This window comes from Myodes glareolus, chromosome 19 (genome assembly GCF_982192425.1).
Source record: "Myodes glareolus chromosome 19, mMyoGla1.1, whole genome shotgun sequence".
In the NCBI taxonomy this organism is placed as follows: Eukaryota; Metazoa; Chordata; class Mammalia; order Rodentia; family Cricetidae; genus Myodes; species Myodes glareolus.
This window is the reverse complement of record NC_142044.1, coordinates 39203499-39224067: the sequence shown is the minus strand read 5'-3', so window position 1 is coordinate 39224067 and position 20569 is coordinate 39203499. Positions and strand designations below refer to the sequence as shown.

At 43.0% G+C, this 20569-nt stretch overlaps 2 protein-coding genes across 7 annotated transcripts in view; both read left to right on the top strand.

The window, feature by feature from the left end:
* Positions 1-20569, top strand: part of LOC125413349 (apolipoprotein L3-like) — a 107356-nt gene that overhangs the window by 11548 nt on the left and 75239 nt on the right. For 2 of the 4 annotated variants that reach the window (XM_087898923.1, XM_087898920.1), the window contains exon 1: positions 17107-17215. The exons of 1 other annotated variant lie outside the window; for it this stretch is intronic. Coding sequence is in view for 1 of the 3 variants with exons in the window: in XM_087898921.1 (XP_087755047.1) it covers positions 17303-17315 (13 nt within the window). In the remaining 2 variants the exon portion in view is untranslated. Of the gene's footprint in view, positions 1-17106; positions 17316-20569 lie in introns of those variants that run through there. One more of the 4 variants, XM_087898921.1, reaches the window with a different exon arrangement.
* LOC125413352 (apolipoprotein L2-like) overlaps positions 1-20569 on the top strand; it is a 57749-nt gene that overhangs the window by 11597 nt on the left and 25583 nt on the right. Inside the window, exon 1 of one of the 3 annotated variants that reach the window (XM_087898924.1) lies at positions 17184-17315. The exons of the other annotated variants lie outside the window; for them this stretch is intronic. Coding sequence (XP_087755050.1) covers positions 17303-17315 — 13 coding nt within the window. The 5' untranslated portion in view covers positions 17184-17302. Of the gene's footprint in view, positions 1-17183; positions 17316-20569 lie in introns of those variants that run through there. 3 annotated transcript variants of the gene reach the window in all.

Here is a 20569-nt window from a genome sequence, read left to right as displayed (position 1 = left end):
GCGCCTGCAGCTGCTGCCACTGGAGGGGTCTGTGTTCAGTTCAGGTGTCTGAGGGTGTCCTGCATGTACCAACCCACTCTTTGCCCTTCAGAAAGTGACCTCTGGATGGTGACAGTAGTGATATTGCTGTTGAGGGTGGTGGTCGTGGTGACAGCAGAGAGGGTGGAGCCCTTGGCAGGGGTCAGATCACCTAAGCGACCTGAATGAAAATAAAATGGATCCACATGTGCAGCGCTGGGACAGTGGCAATGAAGGTGAGAAGGGAACACGTGTTGCACATTTATCACCTTTAATGGGCACCTGGTGCAGTCAAGCTACTGTGTACACAGGGAAGCTTAAATGACAATTCCTCCTCAAGGGCTCTGGGATTGTGTAGAATTAACACTTCACTTCTAATGTATTTAGGATAAAGTGCTCACCTCTGACCTGTGTTCTTCACTGTGCCTTCACTCCCCCTGGCTTTGAAACGGCTAACACTTAGGAAAGCTATCTCTTCAAACTGACATGGCAGAAACAGCTGGAACCTTGTCAGCCCTGCTTCTGTAGGCATGCCTAACTGCACTGGATTTCCACTCTAAGCGGCCTCTGCAGGTGGCTGCAAAGGGAACCAGTTCAACACTGAGTTTCAGCTCATAAAAACAGTGAGAAAACCCAGGTCCAGGCTGGACTTTGCAGAGTACTGGCTGGGTCCAGGCCAGATAGTGAGAACAACCCTGAGCTCCACAGCTCTCTGTACTGCCTGATTCTCTACTGCTCAGCTTTTCCACAGCAGCACATTCAGGACCTGGTGAGTGCAGACAGATTTTATTAGAAGCCAAACAACTTGTGGTATGTAGTGTCAACCCCTTGGGGTCAGAAGACATGATTTTGGCTTGGCAGGATGGCTCAAAGGATGAGGGCACTTTCCTCCAAACATAGAGATGTGAACTTGATCCTGGGAGACCCCAGTTGTGGAAGGCAAGCACCAACACCTCAAGATGTTCTCGGACACTCCTAAGCCTGTCATGGCACCCACTCCCTCCCTCCAAAACACATGCACACACTGAGTTAATAAATGAAATTAAATATCATTTATAAAAGATACTGAGGTTACCTGAAATTGGAAGAAAGGAAGAGGCTCAGCCCATGAGCCTCAGCTTCTTCCAGAGCTGGGAATGGGATGCTGGTCTAGACGATGTCTCAGATCACCTGACTCTGACTGCCTGATGCTCTATAGACTTGGGCTGAATAAAAATCATTTATCTCTTAGGAAAAATGGATAATACAGTCAGCCATACAAAAAAAGGCAGCATGGGACAGAAGAAATGGACAGGAAGTGTTGGAATCCCACCTGCCATAGTCTTTAATGGGGAGCTATGGGTGATGTGAGGTCAAGGGAAGCCGGGAGCCTGGTGACCTCCAGGGATTAGTGGGAGAGTTTGTGTTCAGAGCACAATAATGGTGACATTCACCAGAGCCATGTAACAGGAAGAGTAGGCTGCTTGTCTTCTCGGCCGCCTGGCTAACTTATACCCAAAATAATCACACAGAAATTGTATTAATTAAAACACTGCCTGGCCCATTATCTCTAGCCTCTTATTGGCTAACTCTCACATCTTGATTTAACCCATTTCTAATAATCCATGTTCACCACGAGGTAGTGGCCTACCGGGAAAAATTTAGCATGTCTGACCTGGCGTTTCCATGGTGGCTCTCTGACTCTGCTTTCTTCCTCCCAGAATTCAGTTCTGTCTCCCCACCTACCTAAGTTTTGCCCTATCACCAGGCCCAAAGCGGTTTCTTTATTAACCAATGAGAGCAACACAAATACAGAAGGAACTCCTAAACCAGAGCCAGAAAGTGGCTGCTCCTGTCGTTAGTACTCAGGCATCTGCGCTGGTCCTCATGGTCCTGATAGGATCCGTCCTCAGCTGCAGCCGCTAACAGAACCTCCTGGTCACATTTGCTACATTCCCTTTTTTTAAAAAAAAAAAAAAATTACTTTTTTATTATGTATACAATATTCTGTCTGTGTGTATGCCTGCAGGCCAGAAGAGGGCACCAGACGTCATTACAGATGGTTGTGAGCCACCACATGGTTGCCAGGAATTGAACTCAGGACCCTTGGAAGAGCAGGCAATGCTCTTAACCGCTGAGCCATCTCTCCACCCCCCTACATTCCCTTTTAATTGGTGGTCCTTGCCCACCTACCATCTCTCTCTCTCTCTCTCTCTCTCTCTCTCTCTCTCTCTATCTCTATCTCTATCTATCTTTCATCACTCTTGTCCACAGGGACCGGTCTCTGCCCCTCTCTGCCCCAACTCTCCTCCATCTCCCTCCTCTTCCAGTAAACCTCCTGTGTGAGCCTCATTGTAGGACGTGACTTCTCTTTGCAGAATTTTGCAGTGCTGTAATTTTCAAAAGCAGCGAGAGTGAGAAAGATGCCATGCCATAGAGCTCACGTGAAGGGTGCTTGTTGGGGGAAAGGGAATGGGAGACGGGGAAAGGTAAAGGGGGAGACCAGGCTCTGGGGACAGGAGCAGCAAAAGAGACACAGTGGGGGGTTGTGAGCAGACCCACCTTTTAAAAGGGAGCATAGCAAACATGCACAGGAGGGGCTCTTAGTGACGGCAGCTGAGGACGGATCCTGTCAGGACCCCAAGGCCCATACAGATGCCTGAAAACTAACATCTGCCTCACTGACACCCAGGATGCCAGACCCATTTTTAACACTGACAGCCTGTGGTAAAGTCCCATGTACCACTACAAAAGCAGGGTGCCCGGGTGAGAATTTTTCTCTCTGAAACTAGTTTTAGTGACTTGGGCCTTTTTTCTGTATAAACAGTTAATTTCCTGAGCTATGATCCTATGTTAGTTGAAACCAAAGTAAAGGTAATACAGAATATTTGTAACCTGTTACGTCAGAACAGGAGACCAGTAGATTTCACGTTCCTGTGTTCCCTGTTAGAGCAGACATATTGCTTCCTGTATGAGGCTCCTTTCTTATCAGTGACTACTGTCAATAAAGAAAGTGTGTGGGGAGCATTTTTATGTAGAATTTGACTATGAGAAAAGGACTTGAGTGAATCCTTTTCACACCGTGGCTGCATGGTGTCGGGGGAGGTATCAGTTGCCCTACAGGAAAAGTCGGATTAAACACTGCATAGATACTATAGAAGGGAGAAATGCCATGTTTTCACAAGATTTTTACAGAATTGACAGTGACTTATTCAAAGGACAGTTGTCCCATAGCTCTGCAAAAACGGGTTCTCCAGGTGGAGTGTGTGTATACACTTCCCATGGATACTCCGATAGATCTGTCAGCTGTCCATTTACTTATAAGATTTGTGGGCTCACCTCATGTGGGGACTGGCTTTGGCATCAATAACAGCGGCCCTATCTCCCTACATCTACAACAGCAAAGGAGGTGGAGACTAGGACCAGATTTTGAGATATTTTAAACATAATGGCCTGAGAGGGACACCGGCCAACCGTCTCTCTGGTGACTAAGGAGTGAGTGATGCCCTTGTCCCTCTATGAGGAACAGCACGGGGAGGGGGAAAGACTCTCATGAACTCTCCTTTCTCTCCTCCCACTCCTATTTGGACACCGTTGAACTTGAAGCTGGATCCTCTCTCTCTTTAAAGCTCACTGGCACCATCCTCAGGGCTCAGCAGGAGTTTTGAAGATGAGCCACAGGCTCTGTGTCGATTACTAGATCCTGTCTGAACTGGAATCACAGAGCTACTGCGGTCCCTCTGTAGATACACCTGCCATCCCTGACCTGCACATGTGTGTCAGACTGAGGTGAGTTATCTGCACTTTGCCATGGAAATAGGGTAATTGTGGGTTACACGCCATCTTCTACATACAGTTCCTCTATGATCCTCCTTGAAGTTGGCACTTGTGATTTGGGCTCTGCTGTCTCATCTGAGCAAAGACAAATAGGCTTCTCGAAATCAGGCAGTCGGCTAGACTCAGGGCCGGGGGAAGTCTCAGCCTATTCTATTTCCCTGTGGTCACTCAGAGCTGTGAACAAGGGATGTACTTCTCTTCCCTGTTTTTGCAGACCTGGGATGTTTATCTCTTGAGTGACTTCAGATGCCCCATTTCACATAGTCAGTTGAAAGACACTTGTCCCTACTATGTGATGTCTCTAGAGAAAGGGAGATGAGGGGAGAGGTGGACCCATGTTTTGGGCACCTAGTACAGTGTCCGGCATGTTTGAGTCCATGGTGTGAACTGGATGGTTGTAATAACCAGGGTACCCAGATCCCATGGCTGCAGGTCCACTAGGTGGTGCTGGTGATCATCCTCTTCCTCCTAAAGCCATTGCAGGGTTGCTTCCCATTACATTACACTCCCAATGGCTGCAGTTGCATGTGGAGCTAAGGTCTTTTCAGCATCCCTGCCTCTGGAGTGGCAGCCACACTGCATGACATTTCTTGTCATGTCACTGGTCTGTGATCCATTTTTTGGCGTTATCTTCAGGATGTCCAGGTGGGATGGGCTCTCCTTGTTTACCTGGAGGTTGATATCCTTCTTTCTCTCAGGCAAATCTGTAGAGTGTCCTATTGCTCCATGTTGATTCTATTCATGAGTGTATTAATGTTTTGGTTCATTCTATGCTCTGCTCTGAGAGTCCCTTCCAGGCTGTCACTCAGCTGTCTGGGGACATTTAATGATCTGTACCTGACTGCAGATGTATCTCACTGTCCAGCTAAACCCTTGGTGATGGAGGGAAAAGAGACAGAGCAGGGGAGTGTGGAGAAAGAGAGCAGTAAAAATAACTTTACATTTGATAATCCTATTGGTTCTCTGTCTGTCTGTATATCTGTCTGTCTGTCTGTCTGTCTGTCTCTCTCTCTCTCTGTGTGTGTGTGTGTGTGTGTGTGTGTGTGTGTGTGTGTGCGCGCGCGCGTGCCTGGTTGTTTGTGTGTGCTCCACTTGTGTGCAGTTCCTACAGAGATTGTAACTGGGTGTCATTTCCCCTGGACCTGGAATTACAGAAGGCTGTGAGCTACTGGATGTGGGTGCTTGGAACTGAACTACCTAGACTCCAAATAACTTCAAGGTAGAAAGAATGGTTACAAGAGTCTAATGTCTGATGACCAGTCTTGTTTTGAGGTTGGCAAGTCCCTGAATCCTGAGGTGTAAGCTATTACCTTTCCCAATATCTCAGTATCCTCAACAGAAAGTCACAGCGCTCCCTAGGTATTAACAATAGCTTCTGTCTGTTATAAACCAGGAAAGAGCTGGATAATAAGGGATGATGAATAAACTCCAGTCTGGTGTGGAAGTAAGCGTGTTGGCAGCAGTAGTGTGGAGAGGCCATGTCACCTGCTGTCCTTCTCTCAAGAGTGAGGATGGCCACCAAGCTCCAGGGACACATGAGTGGAATGGAACCTGTCCTGACACAAGGGTCCGTTGGTTGATGAGGTCCAGCCATGTTTAAACCCCATGCAACATGGAGCAAAGCTGAGATGTTCCACAATCATCACCACCTGTTGTAGACTCAAATTTTCTGTCTGCAGTGGGCTTTTATAACCTCTTTGCCAAAGGGGTCATGGGAGCCAATCTGGGAGCCAGAGAGTCTGCTGTAAAAGCTGCTGGGCTTTCTCAGAGGTTCTGTGTGATGGATCTGAGCACAGAACACAAACATGAGGCAGAAGTATCCACACAGGAATGGGTCTAAGCACCGTGCCTGCCACCATCAGCAGTGCTGTCCTCATCAACCAACTGTGACAGGGACATTCTACTGAAGTGCAGTAGGGGATGGGAAGGGGGTTGTTAGAGCACTGGGAAGGCTTGCCAGAGCAGCAAGGGACTGGAGGTGATCTGTGAAGGGGTTCCCACTTTGTGGTGGTGTGTCCTCCGAGGAGCCCACCAGAGATGAGTTGGCCAGAGCAGAATTGGGAGTGTTAAGCTGAGGTCACTCTGTTGACTCAGCAAGGTTGGCAGGGCTGTGGGTGGCACCCTCCAAGTGTTCATGCCAGTGTGTTGATTGGATCAGGGCTGCCCAGGTGAAATTTTTGTATGGCTTTTTATACAGACTAAAAAGCATTACCTTAACTCTGAAATCCCCCTTTACTCACGAACACGATCATGAGAAACTCTTGCTCACCTTGTCAAGAAACAATACCTCAATTAATAACAGTAATAAAAATGAAAAGAAGTGCATAGAAATAAGGCAAAATGTATACAAAGGCAAAGTACGCCATTGTAACTGGGAGAGTGTGAAGAATTGAGCTCAAAGGCTACTTCCCTATCCAGGGTACAAATTCTGACAGAACGTTTGAGAAATGGGCAGAGAGAGTTTGCTTTCATCTATGCTTGGTTTGCCAAGCAACCATTTCCCAACTTCGTCTCATCTGTCCCAGGAGGAGCCTACACTTAAGACAGTTCTGTGTCTTCACAATTTCCTCCTTTTTTTATTTGAAGTTAAAAGGAGTTTTAACCATAAAGTATGTAAATTTTCTGCATTTGGTCTAATATAAAACTGATACATAATCAAGAATAAGAAAAGCATAAGAATGATTACAATACGCATACCACCGGAGGTATGAAGAATACTTCATAAGAATCCCTTAGGACCTATTCCTGTCAATTTGTCAACAAAAATTTGTGCAATGGTAGAGGCATCCGAATCAGGAAATGATTTAGCAAAAGTAAATCCTATATCATCATGTAAGTGATCAATGAGAGATCAAGCAGAGGCATTGCCCAAAAGATAAGCTTAAATAATCTTCTGTTCAGGTAAAGAATCATTATAAGCCAAATCAGTAATGCAAAAAGTGGTTGAATTCCAGTCCCAACGCAAGGTAATTTGTTCTTGCAAAGATAAATATTTCTTTCCCAACCATCCCACAGTTTGCTTGAGTACATCAACTTCTGTCTGAAGTTGAGCATCTATCTATTTGAGCTTGCTAAATTCAGAATTCATGAGAATCTTTATGCCATTGTTCTATAAAATGTTTTGTCTGCTAGGATGTATGTAAAGCAATACCAGCCACAGAAGCAGTAGCAACAACAGCAATAAGGTTAAGAATTACAGCTATTACTATACCTAACATGCACTTTGTTCTTTTCAATATCTTATTGTGAATTTTACAACAATATGATCTAGAGGATTTTGAGCCCAAGAATGACCTAAGTTAACAGGCAGCCAAATATGTGTACGCTGCTGAAATATCATAAGTGATTGATTATGAGGATTAAACTTAACAGAGGAATTAATACATGAATACAATTGACAATCATAACAATTAATTCCAGTAGTGAAATTGACTCTTCCAACTAAAAATACATATGGTAGTGGCACACAAGCAGTGACATTGGTACTTTTAAACAGGGTAAATTTATAAGTAAAAGCGGATACTGCTGTCCCAACAAATGATCCATTAAAAAGCTGAACAAGTTTTAAGGCAGCTATGATCTTCCAAATATGTGTCTGAATTGCAGTAGGGACTGTGAGAAAGGCAATGCGATTATCACTGATTCCTCCATCTCCCCATGCTAGAAGACGGCTTCCAGTTATTGTTTCATTCTCGGCTTGATTCATCCTGGTAACATTAAGCAAATCACAAGTGGTAATATTCCATTCAGAACAAGTGTTAAAAAATTGACCATATGGGCTCCAATTGATCCATTTATTTTGCCAAATTTGCCCAAACAAATTTTCCCAATAAGTGACTCATATTTTAAACTATAATATGTAAAATCTGGACATACAGGGTATGCTAATTCATAACTTTCAATAATATTATCCCAGGTCTGATTAATGGACCATGCTGAGAGTCTTTGAAGACGAGTACGAGATCTGCCGATTTTAATACCAGGTTGTAACCAATGCTCAAATCCCATTGAAAAACAAGGACCATTTCCAAAGCATATCGGCTTCCTTTTATTTATATAAGTAAAATTATATGGAGTCCCAACAAAATTATTCAGATAAATCAAATTATTCCAAGGACGAGAGAGGATACTGGGAGTGGTATATACTAACATATCAGTATCTCCCCAAAAGACAGGTTCAAACATAGGTGGGTTAGGGACATAAGCCCAGTAACTTACAGCTGGTCCCAGAACAGAAGAGACAGTTAGCAGAGCACACAGGGCCAGAAAAAGATGTTCAGCTGTTACTGGTCTTCTGGACTGCTGGACAATAATCTGACCCTGGGCTGCAAGAGATTTCACCTGACCCCATGTTGGTAGGGTGAAGACCGATGTCATCGAGGTCACTTCCATAGAGATAATAGTGCCATGGCCAATACCGGAGGGCCATCAAGACGACGTCACACTCCTGTCTTCAGTTTCTGCTCCTTTCCGAGCCCTGATCCAGCGGCCAGGGAGCCATAATTGTTGCCCATCCTGCAGAGAGACAAGACCATATCCTCTCCCTGTCACCATTAGCAATGCAGGCTGCCATTCAGCAGCTATTGCAATTTTGGTCCAAATTTTTTTCTGCCAGTTCAGCCTTTGGGGTGTTTACAAAATGTTTCTCTGCTCTAGTTAAAATATCCCCTTGGGGCAGATTCAAGAAATTTAACATGAATAATGCTTGATGTAAAATGGCTCTCACATTATTCTGAAAACTCCACATTAATTCCATACCATAATCTTCCTTTTTCCTCCTTTTTAATTTTTTAATTTGTTGTTTTAAAGTATGATGGGCATGTTCAACAATAGCTTGTCCTTGTGGATTATATTCAATACCTGTAACATGAGCAATGTTATACCATTCACAGAACCTAGCAATTTTTTTGAAGTATAAGCAGGTCCATTATCTGTTTTAATAAGAGAGGGAACACCCATGATGGAAAAGACTTTTAATAAATGTTGTATGACATGATTTGTGTGTTCTCCAGCCAAAGGGATAGCCCATATAAATGATGAAAAAGTATCTATGGTCACATGGAGGAAAGATAAACATCCAAATTTTGGAATATGAGTAACATCCATTTGTCAAATTTCATCTGATTGAGATCCTCAAGGATTAACCCCCTCAGGAATAGAACGTATATGTAATGGACGACAAATTGGACAATTCAAAATAATTTGTTTAGCTTGTCAAAATGGAATTTTATATTGGACATGTAGACGATTAGCATTAGTTTGTAAATGTTCATGTTCTTCTTGAGCAGAGGAAAAAGCTACTAATTTATCCACTTGAGCTTTTCCAAATGTAAGATATCCAGGCAAATTTGTATGTGATCGTACACGGGTAATAAAAATGCAAGAATTTTTATTTTGAATAAGAGCTTGTAATAATTTAAACAAAGTTAACGAAGAATGCTTAGTGGAATGAAGTACAACATTAAAAATATTTTGTACAACTCCTACAACAAAAGCTGAATCAGCTACAATGTTTAACTCTTGAAGAAAATCTTAAAGGACTTTAATAACAGCATACAATTCATTTTGTTGTATGGAAGAATAATCTGTAAATTCTACCCAGTACTTAGATTTTGTCCAATAAACACTTAGTTTTGGAACCATCCGTAAAATTAGTTAATGCATCAGGTAAAGGATTGACAACTACAACATCATTAATTACAAATTCTTGTTTTTGTAATAGTCCCACAATTTGATTTTGGGAAAATGATATTCAAAGTTTCCAGTAAAAGAAACTAAAGAAATTTGCAAAGCTTCTGAAAGCTGAAACATGTATTCAACATTTTCTTTTGGTAATGGAAAAATTATACCAGAACAATCTAGACCTGTCAAAGTAAGACATCATTGTCTCCCTTGTTAAATTATATAGGCTAACATTTTTTTCATAAGTTGTTATTGTTTTAGAAAATGTATGCTTTGTGTAAACCCATTCAAGGGGAAAAATATCTTGAGCTAAAATACCTATAGGATATTGAGAAGTATCCAATAATAATAATTTAATAGGAATGTTAGGTTGTACTCTCCTCAAAAAATCATTTTTAATATGTTCTTCAACTAATTTTAATTCTACCTGATCAATTTTAGAAAGAGATCCAGGACTGTGTAACTCCAGATCCCCTTGACAAAGAAACCAAGTCCAATAGATTTTTAGATTTTTTTTAGACACGGTCATAACTTGTGCAGCTGGAACTACTTTCTGCTTCAACTCAGCAGCCAGTTTTTTCATTTGCTTTTCTAGCCCATTAAGTTTCTTCAAAACGGATTGCAAATCCAAACTAGTTTTCTTGATTAAGCTTTTTTGGTCCTCCACAAATTGCTCTTTGGTTTTTTGATCCACGTCCAAATTTTTTACGGAAAGAGTAACCTCCTTTCCCAGATCTGTCACTGAACATTCTTCCTTCATAGCTTTGAAAACAGTAAAAATCATGGAGCATATAGACCAGAAATGGACAGGTATCTTCTCACTCTGTCTCACAGCTTTTTCAACATTAGTTTTAATTCTTTGCCAAGTATCTATATCTAAGGTGCCTTCTTCTGGAAACCAAGGATTACATTCCTTAATTACTTCGACACACATTTCCAAATCAGAAAAAGAAGCAGAAACATTATGAATTTTTAGTAAATGTTTTAGCATAACAAGATACAGAGAAGATTTAGCTTGTCCCATTACCCTGTAATAAAGATTACTTATCTGGTTAATGTTTTCAGACCCTTCCTGACTTTTCCTCTTCAGGGTCCCTGTTCAGGTGCCACTTGTCAACGTCTAGTGTGTTGGGGTCCCTGGGTAAGGGTCTCGCGCAAATCAGGACCCAGGGGATGCAGAGTGTGAACAACTGCACAACAAGCTTTATTTTGTATGGATTTTTATACAGACTAAAAAACATTACCTCAGCTCTGAACCCCCCTTTACTCACGTGCACAGTCATGAGAAACTGTGCCTCGCCTTGCAAGAAACAATACTTCAATTAATAACGGTAATAAAAATGAAAAGAAGTACATAGAAATAAGGCAAAATGTATACAGAAGCAAAGCACTCCTTTGTAACTGGGAGAGTGTGAGGAATTGAGCTCAAAGGCCACTGCCCTATCCAGGGTACAGATTCTGACAGAACGTTAGAGAAATGGGCAGATAAAGTTTGCTTTCATCTATGCTTGGTTTGCCAAGCAATCATTTCCCAACTTCATCTCATCTGTCCCAGGAGGAGCCTGCACTCTAAGCCAGTGCTGTGTCTCCATAGCCAGGGGTTCCCAAACTCTTCATTAACAAGAACAGGAGGTGCAGTGCTGATCCCCCCTTCCTGAAGCTCTAGGACACCACAGGAAACCTCTCTCAGGAAACTCCATGTGTTGGGGGCACTCCTCCCTTCCTGCCTTTCCCTTCTGTGGTTTTTTTTTTCTTCCTGTAGATGGTGCAGCCAGGGTGAACAGTGGGAGTGATCCCTCTCCTCCAATTGGGGCAGTAAGGGAACTGATGCCAGACAAAGAAGCACAGGAATTGACAGCAAGTCCCAGGCCAGAGCTCAGGGTTGAGAGGCAGCTGCTCATTGCTGTTGTCAACAAAAAACACAGCTCTCACCTCAAAGGGGATAAGATGTAATTGATTGTGGAGCCAAATAGAAGTGACCATGGCTCAGGAAGACAGATTTAGATGACTCCAAAGTCCATCTTCTGACATGGTAACCATTTCATGAAGCTTTTATGGTAACAGACAAAGAAAGCCATAAATGAATACATTTCCAAGATAACTGGGGAGGCATTGGAGAGGGTTACACACCTCGGATGTCATCTGTGGAAGGTCTTAGTTTGTGGGTTGGAGGAAGCTAGTGGTCTGCTGTGTTAATCGCAAATGCTTTTTATCTTAGAGAGTGTTAAATCCAACACAGCAGTGGCAATAAATGGATATTCAGGGGACTAAGGACAGTCAGAGACAAAGTGTTATTAGGTCATGTTCTGTAACATTCCAGCCTCCCTGCTGCTATTGACATTCTCATGAGCTAATTAGGATCTTAGAAGCTTCAGTTGGGATTCCTTCTGGACACTTTCATTTGTACCATCCACATTTGCTACTGAGCTTGGAGCCAGGGTCTGTGCCCCAAGAAACCAGGTGAAGGATGGGGAGGAGTTTGTACAAGACAGAGGGACAGAGCCCAGCAGAGATGGCAAGCGATCCATTGAGGGTTCCACAATCACTGGTGGCTGAGACCACAAAGATTCACCAAGCACTATGAGATGAGAAGGGTCTGAGGTCACTCCTCTGAGTGGGTATTAGAGATGGCAAGACAGAGGGCGACACCAAGAGAGTGACTTGTCTGAGGGGTCCCCTGGATCATCGGCTGCTCAGAATGTGTGACTCCACTTACCCTTCTCAGGCCGGGAACATCAGTCCAGAGTTTGCCTCTGGTTGGGACTGGGGACTGGACACACTACTAAGGACCACTGTGTCCCATCAAACTTAGTTGGGAGAAGATTCTTCCATAAGTCGGGAAATATCTGCCCATCCCCACAACTACTGTAAAGAGAACTATTGCCCCATTTTATAAATGTGATTTAGGCAATGGGCAGGGTCACAGGTTCATCAGCCTGTGGCTGAACTGCATCGATGTTACAATCTGGGTGCTTTTTCCACTCACTCAGAAGTCTGCACAAGAGACTGTCAGACATCCTTAGATGTGTTATGGAAGGCTGCTCATTCCTTTCCGGCTGCCCAGATTCTCCAGACAGCCTGACATAAGACTAGGGCACCTCAGAGGGAAGGTAGTTGTTCTGGGTGCCCTCTGGAAAATGAGGGAATTGAGGATGTGAATGGAGAAAGCAGAGAACCAGAGTCCTCCCATCCTGTGTCATGACCACCCTGGAGTTGTCCTTTACATATTGCCACATGAACAGATGGTGGCAAATGTGGATGTGTGAGATACAAGGAACCCAGAGACTACACCGTGAATCTCTCAGTATGCGTGTCTGTGCCAGGTTCTATGGTGTTACCTGAGGCTCAGAAAAGAGTGTCCTGTTCCAAATTCTAGAAGGAAGTAAGCCAATGGATGTCCAGCCTGCACCCCCTCTCTTCAGTCTGTGGGGCTACAGAAAGAAGGCAAAGAGTGTTATGTGTGCTGGGTGGAAAAGAGTGCCAACCTGGGGACAGGGAGGGCAAGTTGTGCAATGCTGTAAACAGTGCCAAAGGTTGTGTGTTTGAAAGATCAAAGGGCAGAGTGCAGGGAGGGCAAGCTATGTGTCTGTACAAGCAGAGAATATTCTAGAAAATTTGGAATTATTAAAAACTACATGTTCCCCTCTAAGTCAGAATCAGCTGTGTGACATTGTGCACAGTACTTTCCCTCTCAGAATCTCTCCTTTTCTTCAGATAAATAAAGCTAGGATTGTCTGCTCTGCTCATCTCTAGCAGGGCACTGCTCTCCTTGGTAGCTGGATGCCTGGCACACATGCCACAGAGAAAATGGGAAAGTGGGTACCAGGAAGAATGAGCTTGTCTCTGATGCCGGAGATGCTCAGAGGGAAGAAATCAGGCCCCAAATCTTGGATCCCAGATCAGTCAAGAACTCAGGGTGTATTCATCCTTCCTCCCTCCCCCCCATCCCAGGCCACCGAGCTTTCCCCATTCCTCCCCTACTCCCTTCTCTCTAACCCTCTCCCCTTCCAACAACCCTCCCAAACCCCCCCCCCCATGCACCCGAGGTTACCTGGGACTCTTGTCTATTTCCTACCTCCTGGCGGATAGCTAAATAATCTTCATCAGGTTCATCTTCTTATTTAGCTTCTCTAGGATCCCGAATAATAGGCTCAAAGACCTTTAATTATGGTTAGAATCCACTTATGAGTGAATACATACCGTGTTCCTCTTTTTGGGTCTGGCTTACCTCACTCAGTAAAGCGTTTTCTATTTCCATCCATTTGCATGCAAAATTCAAGATGTCATTGTTTTTTACCACTGAGTAAAACTCTAATGTGTATATGTTCCATGTGGGATCAGGGAAGAATATATTTCAACTAAGGGAGTCATTTTAGGGTTTACAGGAGACTTGATTATATATGGGATCCCAGGTCCAAGGAGAGATCCCCAGATTGTTCTCTGGACAGAGGAGAGGGTGCCTGAACCGGCCTTGGCCCATAACCATACTGATGAATATTTTGCTTATCACCATAGATCCTTCATCCGACGATGGATGGCGATACAGACGGAGACCCACATTGGAGCAACGGACTGAGCCCCCCAAGGTCCAAATGAGGAGCAGAAGGAGGAAGAACATGAAAAAGGAAATCAGGACTGCGAGGGATGCTATCACCCACTGATACAAGGGGACAGATCTAATGAGAGTTTACCAAGGCCAGTTGGACTGGGACTGAACGAGGATGTGACCTAACCAGATTCTCGGAATTTGGCCGGATTCTCTGAATGTAGCTGGCCCGAAGTCTTTCTGAAAAGCCATTGACTATGACACTGAGACTTGTTTCCTCTGCATATACTGGATTTTGGGGATCCAGTCTGCTTGGATACTCACCTTCCTGGACCTGGAGGGAGGGGGGAGGAACTTGAACTTCCCACAGGGCAGGAAACCCTGACTGCCTTTAGGGACAAAGAGGGAGGAGGAGAGGGAGTGGGGGGAGTGGGAGAGGGGCGGAAATGGAAACTTTTATAATTTAATAAAATTACTTTAAAAAAAAAAGAACTCAGGGTGTAGATGATTAAAATAATTTACATATTTTCACTTGAACTAATTTAATCAACATCCCCACACATAGTTCCCTTCAGACACAGCTCTACTCTTGTCCCACATTTTAACCTTTGTCCCACAAATTTCAACATTTGTCCCACAAGTTTCCAAAGTGTTTATTTCCTAACAATTTCTGTCTTGGTGGCAGTGCACGCCCTGGGGTTTGTGGACTCTGGTTGAGTGGTGTGATGGCTCGTCTTGGTTGTCAACTTCACTACATCTGGAATTAAATTAAAACCCAAAAGTGGGTCACATCTGTAAGGGGATTTTTGCTTAATTTGAAGTGAGAAGACCCACTTCTAATCTGGATCTTTGAGGTGCGAAGATATGCAATTAATACAAATCTTCTGATGAGGGAAGCCCTGACTCTAATCTAGCCCATGCCTTCTGCTGAAAGGCTATATAAGGACAACAAAGAGAAAAGTTTTTTTTTTTTTAATCTTTGCCTCCTTGCTTTTGCCTCCCTAACAAGTCCATTCACTCACCAGCAATACAGCCTCCTTCTTCAGTATTCCCGCATATACTGAAGACATCCAGCCTTGTGGACTGAGCAGTATCTGGAGTCTTCAGCCTTCCATTCGTAGGCAGCCACGGTTGGACTAGCTGAACCACAGCCTGTGAGTCGTTCTAACAAACCCCTTTCTATGTAGAGAGATGGAGTCTGTGAGTTCTGCTACTCTAGAGAACCTGACTAGTACAGATGGTCACTTCTCCCCAACTCACCCCACTTGGGCCTTAAGCAAGTTACTCTGACCTGCACCACACACCCTGGCAAAGGTTTCCATGAACTCACTCTGCTGTCTGCCTGCTGGATAATTGGGTGGTTATGGCCCCACCTGAGCATATTACAGTCCTGGGTGAGTGTTGTTGACTGTCCTACAAAACTCCACAACCTTCCACAGCCAACAGCTACAGTGGGGATGTGTACCCATAACTGGACCAATGGGCGTCTTTCAAATGTTTATAATCTTTTGCCAATAAATTAGTTCTAAGATGGATTTGGATATTACTGTGCTTTTTTTTTTTGGAGCCTGTAAATGAACACATGACTCCATCCCTGTCTACTAATGTCCCAAGTTCCAATTAATATTACAGACCAGGAAGGATGCTGTCCCTGAGGTTTCACTTTGGGGAGGGGACTTTAGAACATCTTCCATGTGTAAGACTGACTAACTCTTAGGTTTTTTTTTAAATATTCTTTCTATTGCATTATGAATCCATGTGAGTATGAGAAGGTTTAAACAGTGGAAGGGAGGGGAACAAACCTGGGATCCTTACACTTGGGTGGGTCAGGCCAAAGATAAGGTGTACATGCTTCTCCTGGGCTCCATAGTGTGTCTCATGCCAGCCTGGGATATATGCAGACTTGGAGGGTTTGGGAAAGACCACTGAGTTGGCAGTTACAAGAGCAGACTGCAATCCTGAGAAGGACCCACCATTATCTTCAACTGTTACCATACCAACACTCTCCTTTTGGTCAGGTCCTAGGAGGAGCTGATACCTAAGACCCACACTGCTGACATTCTTTCTTTCCTTCCTTCCTCAGCTTCCAGGCAATCCCAGTGCAGTTTGTGTCACTCTCTTTATGAAGTCTTCCCCACCCCCAAAGACTCCTGAGGACTGGTCAGAATGAAGGAATGAGCGTCCTCACACACTGCCTGTGTTAACGCCTTTAACCCAGTCCTTCTACTCCTACAAATGTCATGAGGAAATTAGCACAAATGCAGGCACTAAAACAGGCAATGAGAACATTCTTTGTATCACTATTTACACAATGATGAGGATCATCACAAGGTCCCAGAGTCAGGGAGAAGAGCGGGTGTCAAAGGCATCACACATCAGGGCTGGGGGCAGGTAGGACTCCAGGTCCTGATAGGACAAAGATACTGCAGCAGCAAGGAGAGTTTGACTTCTGGACCCCATAAACTTACTAAGATGAGGACCTGGCACTTGGCACAGGCAGTGCTGTGGAAACAGAAGAACCATTTATAACACACACAGACTACGATGCACACATGTAATATAAAGAGGAGGGAATGCGGTTGTGTCTTTAAGACAGTGGAGCTTAGTCATCTGAGAGTGAGATGTGGATTACCATGTTCAGGGTTCAAGTCCTCTCTCTGTCAGTATGAAAGCTCACATACATTACCTAAATATGTGTCTGTCAACCTCCATGACACGGAGTCAGAAGATCTCAACTTAACACAGCATGTGCAAAGACTTCATTATGTATGACTAAGGAGCCCAGAGCATCATGAACACTTGATAAGTATGAAAAAAATTATTACTAATAAAAACATGGTTGCTACACCAAGGTGGCTACCAGAACATTCCTCTCCATCTCTCATTCTGTGTGCAGGGTCTGTTGTTTCTCCACAGATGTGTCCTCAGCTGACACCTTCTCCATTTGCTTCAAAGGACATTTGTCCTCTGGATTGGCTGGAGAGACGGCAGCAGGACTGGAGCCAAAAGATAGGCTTCTTAAACAGCAGTCACAGTGCCGGGGAGAGCAGACATGCTTTGGATCAGGTTCTTTGGGCTCTTGGCAGTCACCATCGAATGATCTGTGGTCAGCAGATCCCTGGTCACAGCAGCTGTCCCCATTCTGTCCCACAGGTTGTACCCTCCTGTAGCCTGGACACCCGGTGAGCTGTAAGGAAAGCTGTCAGGATCCCCTGAGTGACACCAAGACCCACAGCTGTCATGGGCTCCCCAGGTAATCAGTCTGTTCTCTGCTGCTGCTCACGGCCTAGGACTGCCAGGGCCTCCATGCTGAGGCCTGCTGAGGAATCAAAGATGCAAGAGGAGAACCTCCATGTATGCCTTATTTTTTTCTGCTATGCAGTACTCCATTGTAGTATTGCTTCTTCCCTTCGTCTTCATTCTCCATTTCTCCTGAACCCTCTCACTCCCGCTCTATTCCCTGACACTCAAAAAAAAAAGGTTTGCTATGTTGCCTGTGCTGACCTCAAACTCACAGTTCTCATGCCTCGTCTTTGATCTGCTGGGATTGTTGGTCTGCACCATAATTTCAGGATTCCATTTCTCAGAGATTAGAAATGCTAATTAATTGGATGTTTAAGAATATCTAATTAATTGAATATTTCAGAGTAGGTAGTAATGATAAATGAGAATTGAATTTTGAACAATCTTTTTTTTAATGATCTATTTATTATCATTTTTGTGAATTTGCATTTTTTCTGCATGTGTGTCTGTGTGAGGGTGTTGGATCTCAAAAGCTGGAGTTTCAGACAATTGTGAGGTCGCTGTAGTGATAGGAATTGAACCTGGGTCCTCTGAAAGAACATCCAGTGTCATTAACTGCTGAGTCACCTCTGCATCCCTATTTTGAGCTTTCTTTTTTTTAATTGTTTTTATTGAGCTATATATTATTCTTCACTTCCCTCTTTTCCTCTCGCCTCCCCTCTTACCCTCTCCCAGGGTCTCCATGCTCCCAATTTACTCAAGAGGTCTTACCTTTTACTTCTTTCCATGTAGATTAGATCTATGCATGTCTCTCTTAGGGCCCTCATTGTTGTCTAGGTTCTTTGGGATTGTGAATTGGAGGCTGCTTTTTTTCCCCTTTAGGTCTAAAAGCCACTTATGAGTGAGTACATATGATATTTGTCTTTTTGGGTCTGGGTTATCTCACTCAATATGATGTTTTCTAGATCCATCCATTTCCCCTCAAATTTCAAGATGTCATTATTTTTTTCTGCTATGTAGTACTCCGTTGTGAAAATGTACCACATTTTCCTTATCCATTCTTTGGTTGAGTGACATTTAGGTTGTTTCCAGGTTCTGGCTATAACAAACAAAGCTGCTATGAACATAGTTGAGCACATGTCCTTGTGGCACGACTGAGCATACTTTGGGTATATACCCAAAAGTGGTATTGCTGGGTCTTAAGATAGGCTGTTTCCTAATTTTCTGAGAAATTGCCATACTGAAATCCAAAGCAACTGTACCAGATTTCACTTCCACTAACAATGGAGGAGTGTTCCCTTTTCCCCACAACCTCTCCAGCATAAGTTGTCTTCAGTGTTTTTTATCTTGGCCATTTTTACAGGTGTAAGATGGAATCTCATAGTTATGTTGATTTGCATTTCTCTGATGACTAAGGATGTTGAACATTTTCTTAAGTGTCTTTCAGCCATTTTAGATTCCTCTGTTGAGAGTTCTCTGTCTAGGTCTGTACTCCATTTTTTATTGGATTATGTGTTCTTTTGATGACCTATTTCTTGAGCTCTTTGTATATTTTGGAGGTCAGACCTGTGTCTGATGTGGGGTTGGTAATGATCTTTTCCAATTCTGTAGGCTGCCGTTTTATCTTGTTGACCATATCCTTTGCTTTACAGAAGCTTTTCAGTTTCAGAAGGTTCCATTTATTGATTGTTTCTCTCAGTGTCTGTGCTACTAGGGTTATATTTAGGAAATGGTTTCCTGTGCCAATGCGTTAAAATATACTTCCCACTTTCTCTTCTGTGAGGTTCAGTGTAGCTGACTTTATGTTGAGGTCTTTGATCTATTTGGACTTGAGTTTTGTGCATAGCAATATGAATTTATTTTTATTATTCTACATGTTGATATCTAGTTATGCCATCACCATTTGTTGAATATGCTTTCTTTTTTCCATTTGATATTTTTTGCTTCTTTGTCAAAAATCAGGTGTTCATAGGTGTGTGGATTGATATCTGGGTCTTTGATTCGGTTCCATTGGTCCTCCTGTCTGTTTTCATGCCAATACCAGGCTGTTTTCAGTACTGTAGCTCTGTAGTAGAGTTTCAAGTCAGCAATTGTGATGCCTCCAGAAGTTCATTTACTGTACAGGATTGTTTTTGTTATCCTGGGTTTTTTGTTTTTCCATATGAAGTTGAGTATTGTTCTTTCGAGGTGTGTGAAGAATTTTACTGGGATTTTGATGGGCATTGTATTAAATCAGTAGATTGCTGTTAGTAAGCTTGCCATTTTTATTATGTTAATTCTACCTACCCAAGAGCGTGGGAGATCTTTCCATTTTCTGGTGTCTTCTTCAATTTCTTTCTTCAAAGATTTAAAGTTCTTGTCATACAGGACTTCCACTTGTTTGATTAGAGTTACTCCAAGATATTTTATGTCATTTGTGGCTATTGTGAAGAGTGATGTTTCTCTGATTTATTTCTCAGACCATTTATCATTTGTGTAAAGGAGAGCTACTGATTTTTTTTTTAGTTATTTTTGTATCCTGCTACATTACTGAAGATGTTTATGAGTTGTAGAATTTCCTTGGTAGAATTTTTGGGGTCCCATATGTAAACTGTCATATCATCAGCAAACAGTGAGGCTTCTTCTTTTCTGATTTGTATCCCCTTGATCTCCCTTTGTTGTCTTATTGCTCTAGCTAGAACCTTAAGTACTACATTGAATAGCTATGGAGAGAATGGAAACCTTGTCTTGTTTCTGATTTCAGTGGAATCGCTGTGAGTTAGTCTCCATTTAGTTTGATGCTTGCTGTTGGCTTGCTGTGTATTACTTTTATTATTTTTAGGTATGTTCCTTGTATCTCTGCTCTCCTTTTCTGAGTATTCTTATCTGAATGATAAATGTTTAAACTAGTAACATACTAATTAACCATGAAATATCATACTGTGTTAATACATTCATACAATAACAATGGAACAATTAAAAATGAAAATTCCAAAATCAATGAAAAATGCTGTAAAAGATCTAAATTCTGAATTAGTTGAGTGTTTGCATGTATACATGCATGTGAATGGAAATTGTGCATTTGTTTTCTGGCTGCTGAGACCTGAATAATCACACAAAAACTATATTAATTACAACACTGTTTAGCAGATGTCTCAGGAGTATTTCTAGTTAGCTCTTATATCTTAAATTGACCCATTTCTATTAGTCTATGTATCTCCATGAGGCTGTGGCCTACCGGTAAGGTTCCTGCATCTTTCTCCTTCAGCAGCTACATGGTATCTT